We start from the raw sequence: 19,759 nt of genomic DNA on the forward strand, positions 1-19,759 counted from the left end.
TTTTTATAATCTAGAAACTGCCAGAAATTATTTTTTAAAAGTAAAGATAAATTTCATCTCTGTCTGGCATGGAGATTCAGTCTCCTAACTCAGCCAGATCTAGGTCAATCCACACGCTACATATTACCACAGAGACGACACACAGTAGGTGCTCAGAAAGAGAAACAGAAAGGGTGGCCTGGAGTGAATGTCGCTGGAGTGTTAAGTTATGGTCCAGAGTCAGGAAGATGGGAGATAGTTCTAGAAACATTATAAGGATGCTGGGTTCTGTTGCATGCATGTCCCAGGCCTCTCTGGGCAGAGCTGGGGAGGGCTGGAGGAGGCAGCATGGACATTTTCTGTGCCAATCAAATTTTCAGGGGATCCTTTCAATTGTCAGAGCTAAGTGAATAGAGTTGGCCTTCCAAAGTCTGGACCAGAATCTTTGAGTTCAGAGACACTCTTTCCTCTTCTAACTAGGGGCTTTCTGACGTGGCAGGGGACATTTACCTGCAGATGTAGCTCAGGAGGTTGTAGTTCTCTTGAGGAAGGATGGAGAGCTGTTTCGTCAACTCCTGCTGAGCCTGGAAAGAGATTTTTAACACCAATAAATGAGCCTGCTCCCTTGCCAGCCATGAGACCCTGGAACATAATTGGTGTGTGTGTGTGCAAAAGCAACTCTTGGGCAGTCTCTTCTGTACCCAGAGTTCTACATGTGTGTTTTTAATAACTTTTTGTTTTGAAATAACAATAAATTCACAAGATGTTGCAAAAGTAGTAGTGTTTTTAATAACTTTTTATTTTGAAATAACAATAAATTCACAAGATGTTGCAAAAATAGTATTGGGAGGCTCACCGTTTTTTTGTAGTCTATTAGTTTGTTTGTTTGTTGTTATGTCCTCTTCCTCAACTCGGAGCTATGCTGAGACAAGTACCATTTGACAACTCGTACTCACAATAACTGTTTGCTTAATGAATGCCTGAGCTGTAACATTCCAATAAAGAATTGGAATATAACCAAATACCCCCAAGTCACTTTAAAAGTCGTTGGAGAGGGAAGACGCTCTGAGAAGGGTTTCAGCAATTATGGCCTTGCTGAGACCAGCTGGGACCCAAGGCCAGGCTGACCGATCTGGGGGGCAGGTGAGAGGTCAGAATATTCCAGCTCCATGATGACCCTCAATGTCCGAGACAGTCATACAAGGAATGCATGTGCCAGAGAGAGGAAGGCCAGGAAGCTACAGACCCTCTAGGTCACCGAAGCTGAAAGAAACAAAGAAAAGCTCCCTGTCCTTCCTCTTTCTGGCACGTGCATTCCTTGGATGCCCAGGCCTGACGTTCAGGGCCATCATGGAGCTGGTACATTCTGACTTCTCACCTGCCCTCCAGTGTGGTCAGCCTGACCTCATGTCCAACAATGCCTTATTGCTTCAAACCCTTCTCAGATGCATCTTCCTTCTCATACTAATTTTAAAGTGACTTGGGGGTATTTGATTAGGATTCAATTCTTTACTGGATTGCTACAGCCCATGGGGGTTGTCACCATGACTGGCTTCATTTGCCTTTTGTTGCTGAGGAAGTTCCAGTTTAACAAAGTATCCCACCAAAAGGCATGGGCCCCCTGACCCACTGTTGCTTGTCTACCAGAAGAGGGTTCAGTAAGCATCGCCTCCTTCTGAAGCAGTACAACGAACTCTAATGAGAGACCAACCTTTGCCTCATCTGCATTCATGAGCTGTCCGCAGAACAGGAACCCCTCATATTGGCTCCAGGGAACTGCGGGCTCTGGGAGGTCTCGGAGGTAGAGCTTTAACAGGGAGGCCACTGTGTGCACATCTGTGTCTCTGGAAGAAAATAAGCCATGCTCTTTGAAAGCAGAACTCCAGAACTCACCTTACCTCCCCCCTGGCGATCCACTGAAGAGAATCCCAGGTTCCAAAGGGGAGTCTTGAAGAAGAATAGAGTCTGACGAAGGTGTGTCCAACCAAAATCCTTTTGCTAATTCTCCCTTCTGGAATAATAACCTCCAATACTTTTTTCTTTACCTCTTCTACCCAACTGCCTCAAAGAAAAGTTCAAGTTTTATTTTTTCATTAAACCTTCAACCGTTTAGTCTTCGTTGCTTTCTTCTTTCTCCAGGTCACTTAGCACCCCAGAATTTAGCATTCTGTACTTAGTGTCTCATTTTTCATGTGATAACTCCTTTACATCCATGGTCTATTGATCTCTTTGATCCCTCAGAGCCTTGAAATACTTCTGGGATTCATTCATATATTTATGCAATCATTCATTCAATCAGTAAGCGCTGATAGAACCGACTAGGTGCATGATACCATGCTTCCCCAAAAATAAGACCTAGCCGGACCATCAGCTCTAATGCATCTTATGAAGCAAAAATTAATATAAGACCCAGTATTATATTATATTATATATTATTATATTATATTAATTATACCGGGTCTTATTATACTAAAATAAGACCGGGTATTATATTTGTTATATTATATTATATTATATTATATTATATTATATTATATTATATTATACCCGGTCTTATATTATATTAAAATAAGACCAGGTTTTATATTAATTTTTGCTCCAAAAGATGCATTAGAGCTGATGGTCTGGCTGGGTCTTATTTTCAGGAAAACACGGTACTATATCAGGGACTGGGCTTTCAGCAGTGAACCTGAGGGATACACAGAATCCCTCATTTCATTGAGCCACACTGCTACAGAGACTCAAACATTACCAAGTCATTACAACACTGTGTGGTTAGTGCCATGACAGAGGAAGTCCAGAACCTGGGATTGTATGGAAATATGAAAAAGGGACACTCGATGCGGAGTTAAATGTCCACAGGAGACTGACTCTTCAGACAAGGTCTATAGAGTGACGAGGAGTTATAGCATGGAGCCGGCAGCCTGGAGTGTGGGGCGAGGAGGCCCCACTGCAGGAACTGGGACAACATTCATACGATTGCCTGATTAGCTGAAAGAGACACGGGTTCTTCAGCTCAGCGTCTCTGGGTTACAGCAGGGGTGGACACACGGCCCAGGAGCCAACTCTGGCCCACTGCCTGTATTTGCACAGCCTGCAAGCTAAGAATGGATTTTACATTTTTAAATGGCTGGCAAAACAGCTCACAAGAAGAATATTTCATGGCATGTGAAAATCATATGAAATTTGAATGTCAGCGTCCACAAATAAAGTGTTCCAGGAAAACAGCCATGAGTGTTCGTTTTTATAGTCTTTGGATGGTTTTGCACTGTAAGAGCAGAGTTGAGTCATTACAGCAGAAACCGTCTGGCCTGCAAAGCCTAAAAATTTCATGGGTAGCCCTTTAAAAAATGTCTGCTGACTTCTGGTTTACAGAGCTCTTGGATTTATTTCACAGACAAAAATAAGTCTCCATCTACCATATACTTGAAGAAATATTGATTTATTTCATATCAAGAAAGACTGGTATTCTTAAGAGGCAGTCCTGGTAGTATCTCAAAAGCTGTCGTGTATAAGAGGTTCAGCTAATCTGAGTGTCTCCTAAGTTGTAGCGATGGGGAATATAGAATCTGCTGGGTATAGAAATATCTCCTGGAGGAGAGACAGGAAGGGTGGATTGGACGGGAGGAGGAGAAGGGAGGCATTGAGGCAGCAGAAACAAGAATCTCAGGACTTGACTGTAAAACTCTGTTTTGGCATTTTGTGGACATTTTTTGTTTGTTTGTTTTTGATAGCCAGTGGTTGGGGCTGTCTTCTGAATTTGCAGCCTGTGAACTCTGTTCCTCAACAGGAGAACTTGGCTGGCACAGAGCCCTGTCTATGCCCCACGGATGCACTCAGGAAATCAGGGGTGGGGATTCTAGAAAAGCCTTCCGTACTGAGTCACTGCCTAAAAATACCCTGGACAAAGCCCTTTTGTCAAAATACACGAGAAGTTCCCAAGAAAATGTCAGAAAGACAACGAGCTGACACCTTTGCAGGAGTGGCCTTCTCCTAACGTCCCTGCATCACACGCGTCATAGTGGGCTGAATCAGAATCCAAGGTCTCTGGTTTGATTGAGGCCGCCCGCTACCCCACATCCAATCAGTCTCCCAAATACGCTCAATTTTACTATCCAAGTGTCGTGTGAATCACTCTAAACCCCTCTCCTCCTCTTTTGCCAGGATTTTGCCCAGCCGCCTCTCTGGCCTCCTGCCTCCAGGGTTCCATTCTCCGATGCATTATCCCTGGCCTGACACAGCCCCAACACACAAAACACACCAAGGGAATGAATGTAGAAAACGAAGAATTTAAAATGAGAAAAACAACGTGGATGATACGTCAAAAACAGACTCTTTTGAAGAGAAACAATAATAAAAGAGAGAAACTATTCAACAGTTTAATCAGGAGAAACTAAGACAGCAAAAACATCCAACGTTAGAATAGGAATTATAACCACAGATACAGTATAGACACTTCAAAGTTATAATCAAAGGACATCATTAGCTATACAAATCATCTTAGAATCTTGAAATCCATAGACAGCTGCCCGACTCATTTTACCAGGGGAAGATAAGGGTGGATTTATTTCACAGACAAAAATAAACTCCTCATGCTTGTTTATTGAGTCTCAGCTTAAATGTCCTTTTCTTGGTGACTTCCCTAAATTCACCAGACCATGTCAAAAGCCCCCTCTTCTAAATTCTCATAGTACCATCTATTTTTCATTTTTAGCACTTAACACAATGGAAATGATATAGTTATTTCTGTAAATTTTTGGTTTAGTGTCTGGGCTCCATTAGAACAGGGCTGACTCAGATGTCATTTTTATAGTGTAAATTTCCAGCATGATTTTTCCTGAGTTTGCTGTGTTCCTCCAACACAATGGAAATTCTTGAATGATTTTCTTTTTTTTTTAAATCAAGGACTAAGGGTAAGTCAGGAGCCAGGTGGCTTCTGAGTTCAACCTCTGATCTGCCAGAGATTAGCCAAGGCCCCTTAAATGGCTCTGCCCACCCTTCCCTTGAAGCACTGATCTTATCATGCAGAATGTCTACGTGTATTTGTCATAGAAATGTGGGTATCAGAAACGTATCATCTTTGTGGCTGGTCAGTATCCAGTCCAGTAGAGACTGGACCAGAGATTTTTAAATTCATATTGATATGTTCAATGAGAGCCAGATACACCTGCACTAGAATCTGTCAAATTAGAGTTCCTTTGTTTGTCTCGTTCTAGAGAAGCAATTTGGGGAATCTCCCAGTGGAACTACACATATGACCGATATAGAGGCTCCAGATGGGTACCCCCAAGGATCATGTGGACCTGGGAGTTGGTCCTGGAAGACCCTGAGAACCCTTCCTACTTATGGATGTATAAACTCTACCCCTCAGTTGTGGCAGTGGAGATGGGTGATGACTTTCCTCCTTCCAGCCCCAAATATTTCAGAGGAATCAAAGACTGACTCTGTCGCCCGTGCTGATTTCATAGGTGCAAAAGCTCAAGCCTAGGGCAGGTATTTGGCAAACCCAGACATCACCTCTGTTCTTCATGGTTGATTGTTCACGTTTCTTTAGCAACAGTCCACCTATATCTTTGATCAACTCAAAGCTAATTAAAAATATAAGAAGAAAACTGAATATAAAGGTGGTGAGCTTCATTGACAGGTGACTGATAATGACATGCAATGCGACTCATGGTGCTGCCGAAAGGTCCTAGATGAGCATAACCTGCTATAGTTCCAGGAACAACTGTGCCCATTGATTTTCTGTTAAAATATAGCACCCTTGGTAAATTAACCTATTACAGGCCAAGGGCAACAAAGACAGACATATGGTGGTCCAAACTAGGACAGTGGCTGTGAGAATGGAAACAGATGAGCTTTAAAGATGCTTAGGAGGGAGAATGGGAGACTTTGAGCACTGGAGTGGGAGGTGAGGGAGAGATGAGCAGTGAGACTGTCCCTACAGCATGACACGCAGCTGTTCACCCTGTTCCTCAGTCCTAAATAAGCTCATGGGAATTTCAACCTTTGGAAACTGCATAGCATTCGGTCTTACTAAATCTTGGTTTATGGGCTGCTGATTTGGAAAGAACAAAGGCTCTTTCTTGCCAGCAGGACAAGCACACATAGGCCACCAGGGCAAATATTGCACAATAGGCAGACACTGTGCAATGTCAGGGTGGGAGTTGTACTACCTGAGCATGACAAAGAAAACCTCGGTTGTGTGGCTGGAGGAGGTGGGGTGGCAGGGGGACAGTGGGGAGACATGTCCCTACCCCTGATATGCCCCCAACAGAACTGGACAACCTCCACAGAGGAGACTCGGGAGAACACCAGGCTGCCAAGCTGTCAGTATGTACTCCCTCCATAAGGGCTCAGAACTAAATTCCGAATTGGACAGCACTGTGGTCTCCCAAACCGAGTGCTCATTCTAGCCACTTCAGGAAAACTGAGGAAGACTATAGGAGCCCTTGTTTCTAGATATGGTGTGTTCTCCCCTACACCACATGCGCTGTACAACCAGCTCAGCTCTTCCACGTTCCTCATCTGCCTGGAAGGGTGGGCCTGAAGCTTAGTTCCCTGTGTCTCCCCTACTCCCCACTTCCCCTATACCGTAAACATCTCTTGATTCTGCCCAGTAGGCTTTTATTCTAGTTCCCACCATCTTTCAGGTAATTAGTTGATCACCATACCCTCCTGTGCTCCAGGCTCCCAGGTTCTGAATTACAAGCAAAACAAAAGGCTCTTTCTGTTGCAAGCCAGGGCTCTTGGAAGTGTCTGTGCGAGCCCCATAGCTCAACCGGAAGAGAGAGATCCTCTTACCCAAGGAAGGCAGAGGGGAGGGCAAGGTGAGGATAGCGTACCTGTCAAAGGAGGGTCGCTCCCCTGCATCAAAAGCATCTCTGAGCTGCTTTACCAGGTTGTCCTGTCCAGGCAGTCGGAAGATGCCCTCTTCATTCAGGCCGTGCTCAAGGATGAACTCTGCACACTTCTCCACCAGGATGGGCACTAGGTGGAAGCCAAATTTCTGCTCATAGGCCACGGTCTCATCCAAGCGTTGGCCAAACACCGCTGGGAAGAGAAAAACAGGACCCGTCCATCACTCTGACTTCCGTTGGATGAACTGACAGGTCACAGTGCTTTGCCTATTTCTTGATTTTCAGTATTACCTATGACCTCAAAGGTTTTAGGGAAATGATACTAAACAAAATAAAGGAAACAAATCACCCCTAATATTTCCTGGGGCTATAAATTTGGAGCTGGAAATTGGGGAAGTCTTTGTCAGTCTTTTTCTATTGACCCACATGTTCATGTATTTAAAATAACAACTCACTTCTACCAAGTACTTGTGTACGAGGACTTGTGCTAAGTAAGCACTTTGCACAACTTTTCTCATTTAATCTTGACAGCACCCCCATGAAGTGGTAGTATTGTTATACCCACCTTACTGTTAAAGACACTGAGTCTTAGAGATACTGATGAACTTGCCAAGCCCAGGTGCCAGGGCACAGTACAGTCACAATTCAAGCCCGGGCAGTCAACACAAGAGAATGTGCTCGTAACCACAGTAGCAAGCAGGCCGTTTTTAATTCTGCTTGTGTCACATAGTATTAAAGCACAACAGTCTATCACATGGATGTCCCATCGTGTATTACACCATTGCAGCATTTTTAAACATTTAGATTATTTACTATTTTTTACAGTGCCACAGAGAACAGTCATCCTGGAATGTATGTAGTGCGATGTATTATTTCTAATTAATTGCTTAATTAATTATTTGACATTTGGATGGATGAACGTGGGCTTCTCATTCTTTTGAACTATTTCCTTAGGGCAAATTCCCACATGTAGAATTACTAGGTGAAATAGTTTGAACATTTTTATCACTCGATGGTATGCAAATTGCTTTTCAAAAATATTTTTCCAAATTACACTGCCTCCAGCAAAGCATGTGTGGACCAGCTTCATCCCTGCGCTATCAGCACTTGGCTCCACCCCAGTGGTATAACAAGGTTAGTTTGTAAATCAGGAGAATTGCTGGCTAGCCATTGTTTTCCCCATACCCTTTGTGTCCTGGAGGTTCAGAAGACAGGTCATGGCTTCAGTTCTGTCCTGCCTGAGTTTCCCTCTGTCATAATATGGGTTCTACTGTACCGACCACTTCAATCAATGGACACGGGTTCCCAAAGCCCTTTGGTTTTCCCCATGATTCTCTTTCTCTCTTGTTGGTCCCCTACATCCACTCTTTAATTAGCATGGGTTCCACCTATAAAAAGCTGTAATGAGTTCTAGAATCTCTCATGTCCCTTCCCACCCCCACCCACTGCCCTAGGCCAGGCTGGACTCCTCTCCCACCCATGACTGCTTCTTCTAACATGTTTAAACCCTCTTGCTACTTACCTTTCTAAACTACTGATCTACCTGAGTACGTCCCCCCCTGCCCGTTTTTAATAGTCATCCAATTATTTCCCAATTGCCACAGCATTTTTCAAGTTACCCTTTCAAAGTCCTAGGGGGTTCCTCTGCAGTCCCTCCGTCATCACACCACAGGCTAAGAGAGGAGCGCATCTGACGTAGGAGGAGCTGAGCAGGTGGGTCTCTGTTCTCCCTACTCCCAACCAGACCCGCTGGGCTGTTGTCCATCTTATTGCATTTCAGTGCGACTGATTAAATATTTTTGTGGCTAAAGTCTGAAAGCTGGGGTTGGCATTCCTGACTGAGGTTGGCATTCAGCCTGGCCTCTACCTACCTTTCTTGCCTGACTTCCTGCCACGCCCTTAAAGCACCTCACCGTCACGTTCCCAAAGCCCACAGTGCTCTCAGGTCTTCGTGCGCTTGGATGGTAGTTGCTTCTCACTGCTCAGGCAGTTTATCTCTCTCCTCCCTGTCTGCTGGAATTCCATCTGTCTTCCTAGGCCTGACTCAAATATTGTTACCTCTGCTAAGCCTTCCCGACCCTGGCCTGAGAGACTCTGTTCCTACTCTGTGTACCCGTATTCCTTCTCGAACATCCCGATCCCTTTCCACACTGTGCTATGATTATTTGTATGTCCCTGTGCCCTCTGCACAACTGTAGGCTCCCTGGTGCTGGAAACATGGGGACAATTTTTTTATTCCCAATGTTTAGTGTAAAGCCTGGTAGAATGTCAACTCATTTTGCTAAATTACTTAATGAATTATTTCATCTTTCTGTGATTAATGATAATTTTGGCATTTCTTTAGTTTAAACACTAGGAGAGATCGCCTCAGTCGATGAGTTCAGCTTCACATGAACATTGATTGAGTGCCCTGCCATGTGCCATCAGTAGGCCACGTGGAATGGACTATACAGATAAGGGAATGTAAGACGTAGTTCTTACATTCATTTAGCTCACCATCGAGTTATGAAAAATGAAAGAACCCATGCAAAATCATGAGAAAAAAATTAGAGGATATATACAATATAGAATTCGGTTCCTATTTGTCTGTGAAAGAAGCTGATAGATACTTTCATCAAATTGGAGGGAAATTATTGAAATGATCTGACTTGAAATATAGACCACACAGCATTTGTAAAATTCCCTTTGAGGGGTCCACAGAGAGGCACTTGAAAGGGAAAGGCAGATGTGTTTCAGAGCAGTTGAAACAGGACTCCATAGGGAAAGATCGCCCAAACACAACGTGATGGCGTGTGTGCACAGAGACATGAGAGCTGTCAAATGTGAGCTCCATTTCTGAGGTCCCCAGGCAAACGCTCCACTTTACAGGTGATCTAGAATCACATTCTTCCTACACTTCCCTGCATAGCCAGTCCTCTAACTTTTCTCCTCCTCTGAGTCTATCTGCCTTACCCTGTGTTCCTTCTCTATCCCTCCCATACTCCTCAGTCAGTCATTTCAGTGTCACTCTCATCAGCACGCTCATTTCCCAACACTCCTTTCCTCTTTATCATCTCCACTCTGCCAGTTTCCACTACCCTCTCCATGCCTCCATCAGGCCACTGAGAGCTACGAGGGAACACAGCATACTACATCATGGAAATTTGTATTTCCAATCCCTGTAAGACCTTGGTTCCAAATCTTTACCACTCCCATTGAGCTCACCACCCATTCTCTCTCCTCTCTGTTTCAGCAGGTGACCTTGTCTCCACTTTCCCTTATAGCCCCAAATGAGGATATTATGAGTGAACTCTCTCATTTCCGGTCCCTGCCTCTGTTATCCTTCCACCTGTCTGTCTTCTGGGCCTCTCTCAGAGGAAGAGAAGGATCCTACACTTTCCTCTTAAAATGATGTTTCCTTGAACCGTAAGTTCCATCCCTTTTCATCGCTTCCAGGATTTCACTCCTTCTCTTCTGCATCTTAAATGTTTCTTTTTCAATTGAAAAGAACCCACAGGAGTCTAAGTCTTCATCAATTTACAAAAGACTAATCTCCTATCCCAGGTCTCAAACAACCAACACTTGCCTTTCTTCTCTTCGCCAGGATACTTATCGAAAAATGTGTCTACAGGAAAGAGTCGTCTCCTCTCACAGCCTTTACTTCTTCCCTTAATATTCACTTCTCAACCTCTCAATCCATCGCAATCTGGTTTTATCAGCTTGAATCTTTCCACCTAATCTGTTCAATAAAATTTCTAGTGTCCTTCTAATGGGAAAATCTGGCCTGTGTTCATTCCTCACTCTACCGGTCTTCACTGAAGACTGATGACGTTGATTCTTCTTCCTCCTCCAGACTTTCTCCCTACATGACTACAAAACCATGCACTCTCATTTTATTCCCATCTCCATGTGGACTTTGTTGTAACCTCATTTCTTGTGTGCCTTCCTCCATCTGCTCCTTTAGTGTATCATTTCCTGGCATTCCAACTGACATCCTCCAACTCTAGACATTCTCCTGGGAAAGTTCATGATTCCATACATGTACATACCACCTATAAACTGGTAACTTATACATCCACATATCTGGTCAAGATCTCTCTCTCTCTCTCTCCATATATGTGTGTGTGTGTGTGTGTGTGTGAGTGTGTGTGTGTGTCTGTGTGTGATCTCTATCTCCATCATTTCTTTCTCTTTCCCTCTCTTTCCTATATTTCATAAATTCAACATCTAATGGCAGTTCTTGCAGTGTCTTCTCCAATCTTGCTCTCATGCCACTGCCAACACTTCCAAATCACCACTTCTGTAGCCTTCTTCGCGGGCCATAGCATTCAGCCAGCCAATCAAACAATTAAGCACCAGGCACTTTCCTAGGCACTGAGAACACAAAGCCATTAGCATAAGGTACCTGCCCTAGACTAATCCAATTAGCAAAACTGTGAGTGTTCGAATTATCTGCAACACCCCTCTTTCCCTCCAGATAGATCAGTACATTTTACAATATACTTTAAACCATCTCTCCTCTCTATCCTTGCTGCTACTTTCAAAATTACTGCCATGGTTTCTTTTGCAACTCTGTTTCTTCCAAATTTCTTCCACTGGAATTTAAAACTTATTCAGCAAATACAGACTGAGCATTTGCTGCGGGCCAGCCACTATGGCAGCTGGAGATCATGACACAAAGAATGAACAATGGCCTTTGCTCTTGAAAACTTGGGATTGAATGCCCTTGCTCCTTTTCCCACCTGGAAACCTGATCTTCCTACCGCCTGCGTGCAGATGTCTTCACCTCAGCGGGACTTGGTCACTGTCTCCTTCGTGCTCATAGAACTCCTGTATATACCTCTCTTCTACCACTTCTCATGTAGTTTTATGATGATTTATTTCAACATCTCTCTCTTCCACTGGACTGTGGGCGCCTCAAAGGTAGACAGCCCGTCTGGCTCACCATCTATTTTTATTTCCCGGCACAGAGCCTGACACATGATGGACCAGCCCATAATGAGCGGTTACTACCTGCTGTCTCCCATCCCTCTTGTTCTCAGCCTCTTCTCTCCTGAATGCACTCTGATCAGCATTTCTGCAAACTTGCACTCATCAGGATCAATGGCCTATTTTACATTCTTAAATCCTGGGGTCACATTCTCAGTCTTCATCTTAACTGCTCTATCAGCAACATGTGACACAGCAAACCACCCCTCCTTCCTGAGACACTTTTTCCCATGGGTGTTGGTCCACCAAGCTCTCAGTTCTCCATTTATCTCATTGGCTGCTCCTTCTCAGCCTCCTCTGATGATTCCTCTTTTTCTCCTTGTCCTCTGAATATCAAAGTATTCCAGGTCTTCCTTTCTCCATCTGTACAAAGGGCTTTAAATATCACCCATATGATGAAGACTTCAAACTTTCCATCTCCAGGCTAGAAATCAGTCAAAACTATTCGCTTCAACAAGACATAACCACTGCAAGTTCTAGAGACATCAGGACCAACGGAGTCCCTTCTTATGTGAGAGAAAGATCATCCTTTTTTCTTTAATTTGTCCATGTCAGGCTTCATCACTCTTCATCTCAGATTGTATAGAAGGACCTTCGAGTCTAAAAATCTCTGTAACCCCAGAGACCCAATCCTGACTTCTACCTACCTCTGACTTCTGGCTCCTAATTGCTACTCTGTGATACTGGACTGACATGAAATAGCCTAGATATGGGGAAATTAATGGACCAAGACATCCCAGCGAGACTAAGGAAGGGGCCGGTGAAGGAGGAAGACTGAACAGTGGGCTGGGAGATATGCAAAGACCATTCTTCACCTTCTTCACCCCCAAGGACACCAAAGGACAAAAACACAGGCTTCCCCTTCTGTACCGTGCCCTCCTAAGTTGTACCTGCTCCTTCAGGGAACTAGTGCCTTACTGTTTTTTCTACCCTCTTCCAGCATCTCATTCACTCAGGACTGTTCATGTTGGATCAGTCAACATTAACAAAGGCATTTCCATTGCAACAGGTACAAATTTTAATTAATTAGCTAATTATAATATGTAATATAACAATTATAATTATTGATAAACTTAATGAAGCTAATTTTATGACAAACTATTCTAGAAGCTTTCACATGTGCTCTCATTTAGTCCTCATATGAACCCTAGGAAGTAGATATTACTGTTCCATTTACCAGATAGGAAAACTGAGAGTCAGATTAGCAATTTGCCTAAGGTTATATTTGTCCCTTGATTCTAAATTCAGTGTTTTAATCCCTTTTGTTTAAAGTCAGTGGGATAAAATTGTCTAGGAGAAATTTCAGACATCATCCCCTCTGAAGGGGAGGGAGACAGGGGTGGAGAGCTGCCCAGTCTCTGCTCACGGGCCATCCTCCAGCCTTTACTTCTCAAGCCCCCTCCCCAGACTTGCTAATAACGCCGAAGACACAGGCTTGGTGGGGAAAGTGAAATGGAAAGATTAGCTGTCACTTCCTTCCTAACCTGGTCCCTCCTTCTCCATGACTCAAACACTTCTGGATTCAGAATAAGCCCTCCAGTCCAGCCCAACAAGGCCAGGAGAGCCCGCCCCGCCCCCTCCCCACAGGCCCTGTCGGCCACTAGTACCTGCTTCCCAAGGATTCAGTTCCAAGAGCATCCCCATCTCTGACAGGAGAGAGAAGGGGAGCTGGGCAAAGTGTCTTTTAGTGGAAGAATTGAATCACAAAAGAGGGAAGAAATACCTTTCTTTCGGAGCTTGGGGGTTTTCCTCCTGAAATTCCAGCAAAAGATCAGTGCCAGGGTGGGAAAGCCACAGCCCAGTTCCCACTGCGGCATCCTGGGAATACGAGGCAGGCAAGCGTGAGGAATCGCAGCCTCTGTGGGGCCGGCCTCAAGCCTTTCCTCCTCCCCAACCTGGGAGAACCATCCTCTCTCGCTTCCAGACCAGCACATGCTTGTAAATATTGCTTGGGTTCTGAATTCATACAGAAACTCTGGGATCTGTCGGCACCTGCCCCAGCCCTCCCTTCCTCCTTCCCACACCACTTCCCCTCCCCTCTCACCTTTATACACATGACTCTTGGCTTTTAAAGAGTGAACATAAAGCTGTCACGGCCCACAATAAAAATAAGTGCCTCCTTTTACTTAGCAGCTAATTGTCAACTGCCATTCAAGAGATACCATGGAGGTGGGTTAAAAAAAAAAAAATCCCCCACACAAGCCCTTACCAGCATCGCCCCATATATCAAAGCATCTGGCAGGAACACAGGATTTCACTTAGCGTTGATGAAGCCAGCCCACCCTTCCCTGGAAATGCTTTCAGAATTGCAGGTGGCTCAGTCAAGCCTTCAGAAAGAACGGTCTTGGAGGTGGGTTGTTAGATAAACTGAAATGATTTCCCCCCTCCCATTGAGATGATTTAGCAAATAGTGCAGCAACGCTACCAGACAGGCCCAGGAGATTAGAAATGTCTCTCGGCATCACTGGGGTGGGGGTTGGGAGGGGGGTGGGGGTTTCTGCTAGGCAGGAGCAGGAAGGATTGCCAGGAAGGGCCCTGGGCAGTGTGATACTGCCAACCAAGTGTTCACCTCTTCATTCACACACAGGCCAGGGAGAGAGGACTCGTCTTTGATACCACATTCTCCTTTCTTGTTGAATTCTCTCTTATGTCCTGGCAATGTCACCTCTGAAACATTGCACAAACCTATTTACTTCTCTCCCTCTCCACCACCTCCCTCTTCCAAGCCACCTTAGAAGGAAGACCAACATCTTCGACAAGGCTATTTTCACTGCTCTCATCTTCCTCTCAATCCAGAGCCTATTCTCCTTTCTGCGACAGGACCTTTACACGTGCTATTTCCCTGAGACACTTCTCTTCCCCTTTCTCTGCCTAGTTAGCCTCTATTGGCCCTTCAGACTTAAGCTAAATCATCACTAGTTCAGGCTTCCCTGAACTTCTTGACAAACAAAAATTTCCCCCCCCATGGTATCATGTGTTTTTCTTTGTGGTACTTTGCAGAGTCGTAATTTTACGGTTTCCTTTGGGGTTTTATAAATTAATTTTTGTGTCTTCTACTATACTGTGAGCTCTTTGAAGGAAAGGACTTTGTCTTTTCTTTTTTCTCTCTTTTCTCTCTCTCTTTCTTAGTGTTGTACCCCCAGTGCTAGCACAGTGTGTGGCATATGACACATACTCAAAAAATATTTGAGTAAGTGAATAAATCTGTACGTGTCTGTGTTAAGATTTGGGGGGAGAGGAATGAAAAAGTTAATGAAAATAAGTAAAAATCATCACTCTTAATGTCCAGTTTAGCCAGAACACAGGGACTAACAACGAATCACAGAGACAGCACACTCCCACAAGCTAAAATGTGCTGTAGATTGTGAAATCATGCTCTGAAAGACACAGAGAACTTAAAAAATGACAGGAAGCAAAGGAACTCTAGGTATTTAACAATTCAACATTTATATTCTCTGTGCCTAGTGCTAGCAAACACACAAACACACTTAACACACGGGGCCAACCCAGGCTCTTACAATCTGGTTGAGCCCAGCAGAGCTATGCACAATTTAGTGCAGTGCTTATACGCCCAGCGTGGCCTGAGAAAAACTTCTGATGGCCAGCCTCCAGAGGAAGAGGGCAGAGCAGGTCCCAACTGAGTAACGATTTGTAATGTGGCTTGCCTGCTCCCTGGAGATGGGACAGAGACCAGGTTTCAGTATGCGGATCCAGGAAAAGCAAAGCTCTCTAACTAAAAGGAGGGGGTAGGTGGTTTGGAGAAAATGGGCAGCTGTGAGTCTTGGAACAAGTTACCAGAAGTGGAGATGTGATCTCCTCTCTTCCCTTTCTCCTACTTAAATCTAGTAAACCTGGAATTGCATCCAGAACTTATGGGGAAGTTGCTGCCCTCTAACAGGTGATAGTATGTTTTACAGTAAGAAATATTTATTTGGTCTGTGACTCTTTTCTTGGCACAGAGGTCCTAAAATTCTTGGAATTTCTTGTATGAGAGCTATAAAGTTATCTTTTATCTTTTGGAGAGCACCTAAGGATGGGAGCTGGTTGCCAGCAGAAACAACCATGTAATGAGAGGGTTGGAACTTTCAGTCCCACCCTCCAACTCAGAACTCAGGGGAGGAGAGAGAGGCTGGAGGTTGAATCAACTGCCAACGGCCAATGATTTGATCAATCATAGGCATTTATTACAATGTCTCTGTAATGAAGCCTCCATAAAAACCCAAAAGGACAGGGTTCAGAGAGCTTCCAGGTTGGTGAGCATGTGGAGATATGAGGAGAGTGGAGCTCCTAGAGAGGGCATGGAAGCTCCCTGTCCCTTTCTCCATACCTTGCCCTACACATATCTTCCATCTGGCTATCTCTGAGTTATATCCTTTTATAATAAACTGGCATCTAGTAAGTAAACTGGTTTCCTGGGTTCTGTGAGCTGCCCTAGCAAATTAATTAAATCCAAGGATTGGAACCTGGATCTATATAGAGAGTCAGCCAGAAGCACAGGGAAGAACGTGGACTTGCCGTTGGCATCTGAAGTGTGTGCAAGGCTGGGGGCAGTCTTGTAGGACTGATCCCTTAACCTGTGGAATCTGATGCTATCTCCAGGTGGGCAGTGTCAGAATTGAGTTAAATTGTAGGACACCCAGCTGGTGTCTAAGACATGTAAGGAAACACCTACGCACCCACATTGGAAGTGGTTCCAGAATCAGATAAGATGAGAGGAATGTTTGGAGCCGGCTATGAGGCAGGAGGAGCCACGGGGAAGAAGTTGGGTGTGCCATGAGAACCAGGTGGACCATCTCTCCCATCAAGGGAGAAAGGGAGCCAGAAAGAGGCCTGGGGCAGGAAGAGGCCTTAGCTCTGAAGAACGGTCACTAGAGTGACCCCTAAAACTTCAAGTTGGGATTCATTACCTGAGGTGTATAGATGGACTACAGGGTCTGAATATATCCTGCAGCTGAATGCAAAATTGTTTTGTCTGAACATTTTTCTGGGGAGAGTATCCATAGCTTTGATCAAATTCTTTAAGGGCTCTATGAACCGTAAAGAACTTCACTGAAGCTCACCATTAACATGTTTGGAGATCATTCTAGGGGGAACAACCCATTTACCAAGTAATTTCACAGATAAACTGATAGTCAACTACCTGGAGAGCCTAGGGGAGTAGAACACAGTGATGCTGTGGGAAGAGGAGACCATTCCTTTCCTTTTCATTTAATAAATATTTACTGAGCACCTACTATGTCAGGCCACTGTTTAGATTCTGGGAAACAGCATTACACAAAACAGAGGGGGGAAAAATCTGCAAAGTAGATTGAACCTTTCATTCTAGTGAGGGGAGACCAACCGTGAACAAAACAAATGAGTAAAATATTTAGCATGTCAGAAGGGGATAAGTGCCAAGGAGAAAAATGAAGCAGGAAAGAGGGATAGAGAGGTCTGGGAGTAGGGGAAGGAAGGAGTTCAGAGTTAAACGGGCTCACTGAGGTGGTCTTTGAGCAAAGACCTGAAGAAAGCAAAAGCCCCAGCCATGCAGCTACCTGGGGATTGCAGACAGAAGAAACAGTAAGTGCAAGGGCTCTGAGGTAGACACATGCCTGGGGTGTTTGGGGAAGAGCAAGGAGACTGGTGAAGCTGGAGTGAAATGAGCATGGGAGAGGGTTCTGGAAAACAAGGTCCGAGAGGTAATGCTGGGGGCAGATTGTGCACTATGAGTCATCATAAGGCTGGAGACTTCTCTGAGAGAGAAAAGAAGCTATTGGACGGTGTTGAGTGGAGAAGGATCCTGATATGACAGGTTTAACATGTTCACTCTGGCTGCTCTGTTGAAAACAGACTGTAATTTGGACAAGATAGTATGGTACCTCAACCAGGATGGTAGCAGGGAAGGTTGTGAGCAGTGGACAGCTTCTGGGTACAAAAAGCCACAGGAAGTTTCACAAAGGGCTGCAACGAGGCTGCAGCAACATTCTCAGATATTTGAGGGGGAAGGCACTGCTGATGTAGTAGACCCAGATTAGGGGTGCTTTACAAGCGGCATTGCGCTGTGGCAGAAGAGAGCTGTCTACAGACGCAGGAGCCCTGGCTCTACCCCTGGCTGCTGGGCTCCTTGGAAAAATCATTTATTTCTTTAGGACCGAAGTTTCCTGACTTACAAACAGGAAGCACAAATGTCTGACTTGCCCCGGGGCTTCAGACCGGACTCTTCGGTCTTCAAATGCCTTCTCATCCTGAGATCTACGACTTGGTTTCAAGGAGAGGCTTAAAAACATTTGAAATGCTACCTCAGAGCCAAACTGCTTCTTGAATAAATAAAGAGTGCTGCACTTGTGTTTCTCCTCCCTTGGACTTTCCCCTGCCTACAGGATGTATGCTTCACTTGCTTCTCAGGCTGGTGGCCTTGGGTGGGGGGAGGGCAAAATCCCTCTGTGGCTTATGACAGAGTGCAGCAGTTCACTATGACAAGGCTTAGCCGAGCACCGCACAGGGTACAGATGCTGATTACAGCGCAAAGGCAGCATTTTGACTCAGAGCACGTGCATAGTTAGGCAACATCCACTACCCTGATCAATACAGACAGCCTAAAGTGCTGGATTGGGGAAAACAGAAAATGTCAACAATCTCGCAATCCAGGGCAGTAAGGAAGGTTGCAGCTAAGCTTTTGCAGGCTGGACAGTATCTAATAGAGCTTTAGTAAATAAAAGCCTCCTCTCAGCCTGATCAGCACCATAAAAAATATTGTGTTTAGGAACTGGGAAATGGTTAACGAAACTATGCTAGTCTTTTTTGTAATAGGTTGCCACTGTTCAGGATGATTGGGACAGATGCTCTTGAGTTTGGCTGTCCCATTCAGGTCACTTCTTTTCTTGTAACCCCTACTTGGCAGGTCCCAGGCCACAGAACTGCCTCCCTGCCCCAGATCCTGGGTTCACAGGTGGACTCCACACACCAGCGGAGATCACCCGGGGAGGGAAGCTAGGGGCAACGAGTACAGCCTCAGAGTAGTCTTCTTTGAACACTGTTCAAGGAAAGATCATGTCTGGAGCTACTTTCTTCTCCCCATCTCTGAAATGATACAGGTAGGGGTCCTTACCTCCAGAGGGCGTGCCAGCAACTCTCCTAAGGAATTTAACCCACTCCTCCATCTCCGCCTGAGAGCTGGCCATCAGGACATAGGAGTCCTGTCCCGTGCGACACTGGTCCCATGAGGCTGGAGGAAGAAGGAACACTAATGAAGGTCTTAGAGTAGCAAAGGGCTGGAGCAAGGGGAAGCAAAGAGATGCCAAACCTGAACTGCCTCCTTGGTTCAACTAAACAACCAGTCAAACGACACCAAAGCATTACCTACTTAGCCTCAGTGGCACTGGGTATCTGTGCACCCTTATTGTTTTTGCTGAAGCTCTAATTCTATAGAGAAACCATTGACCACAATGGTTTGCAATTGGGATGACTTGGGTTGAGAGGTGCTCCCTTGGAGGACAGCAGCCATTTTCTACCAAAAAGGAAGAGGAAATTCATGGGGTGGGGAGAGACAGTTTGAGTATTAGAGGAGACAGGATGCGCACATACAATTGGGAGACTTCAGTCCATCATGCTGATCATGGATGCTTTCCTAAGCTACCCTTGAACTCAGTTGTGGGACCGAGGAGAGAGAGACAGTGCACACATGTGTGCCTTTCTCACAAAACTGGTGCTTCCTGTTCAGGATTACTGCTCTCCTGCCTGCACAAGACACCGCAAATTGTAGGTTCTCAACATATACATGATGGACAAATGAAGTTTGTTCGGACTTCCTTTACCATTTTCTCTTCAAACCCAAGATTATAAAAAGACATAGAGAGTGTTTCCCGGATTTGTGTTTTCAAATGGACAAAACGGTGAAGGAAATAACAAGAGGAAATGGGGGGGTGGGTGGGAAGAAGAGATGAAGAGAAAGAATGAGAGAAAGTGACAAAAAG

The 19,759-nt window shown here is 44.9% G+C and overlaps 1 protein-coding gene across 1 annotated transcript in view; it reads right to left on the bottom strand.

Moving 5' to 3' along the window:
- Positions 1-19,759, bottom strand: part of ARHGAP25 (Rho GTPase activating protein 25) — an 89,235-nt gene that overhangs the window by 17,459 nt on the left and 52,017 nt on the right. Inside the window, exons 4-7 of the mRNA XM_033125336.1 lie at positions 18,895-19,011; positions 6,825-7,032; positions 1,691-1,823; positions 490-563 (exon numbers count right to left, since the gene is read on the bottom strand). Coding sequence (XP_032981227.1) covers positions 490-563; positions 1,691-1,823; positions 6,825-7,032; positions 18,895-19,011 — 532 coding nt within the window. The remainder of the gene's footprint in view (positions 1-489; positions 564-1,690; positions 1,824-6,824; positions 7,033-18,894; positions 19,012-19,759) is intronic.

This window comes from Rhinolophus ferrumequinum, chromosome 13 (assembly GCF_004115265.2).
Source record: "Rhinolophus ferrumequinum isolate MPI-CBG mRhiFer1 chromosome 13, mRhiFer1_v1.p, whole genome shotgun sequence".
NCBI lineage: Eukaryota > Metazoa > Chordata > Mammalia > Chiroptera > Rhinolophidae > Rhinolophus > Rhinolophus ferrumequinum.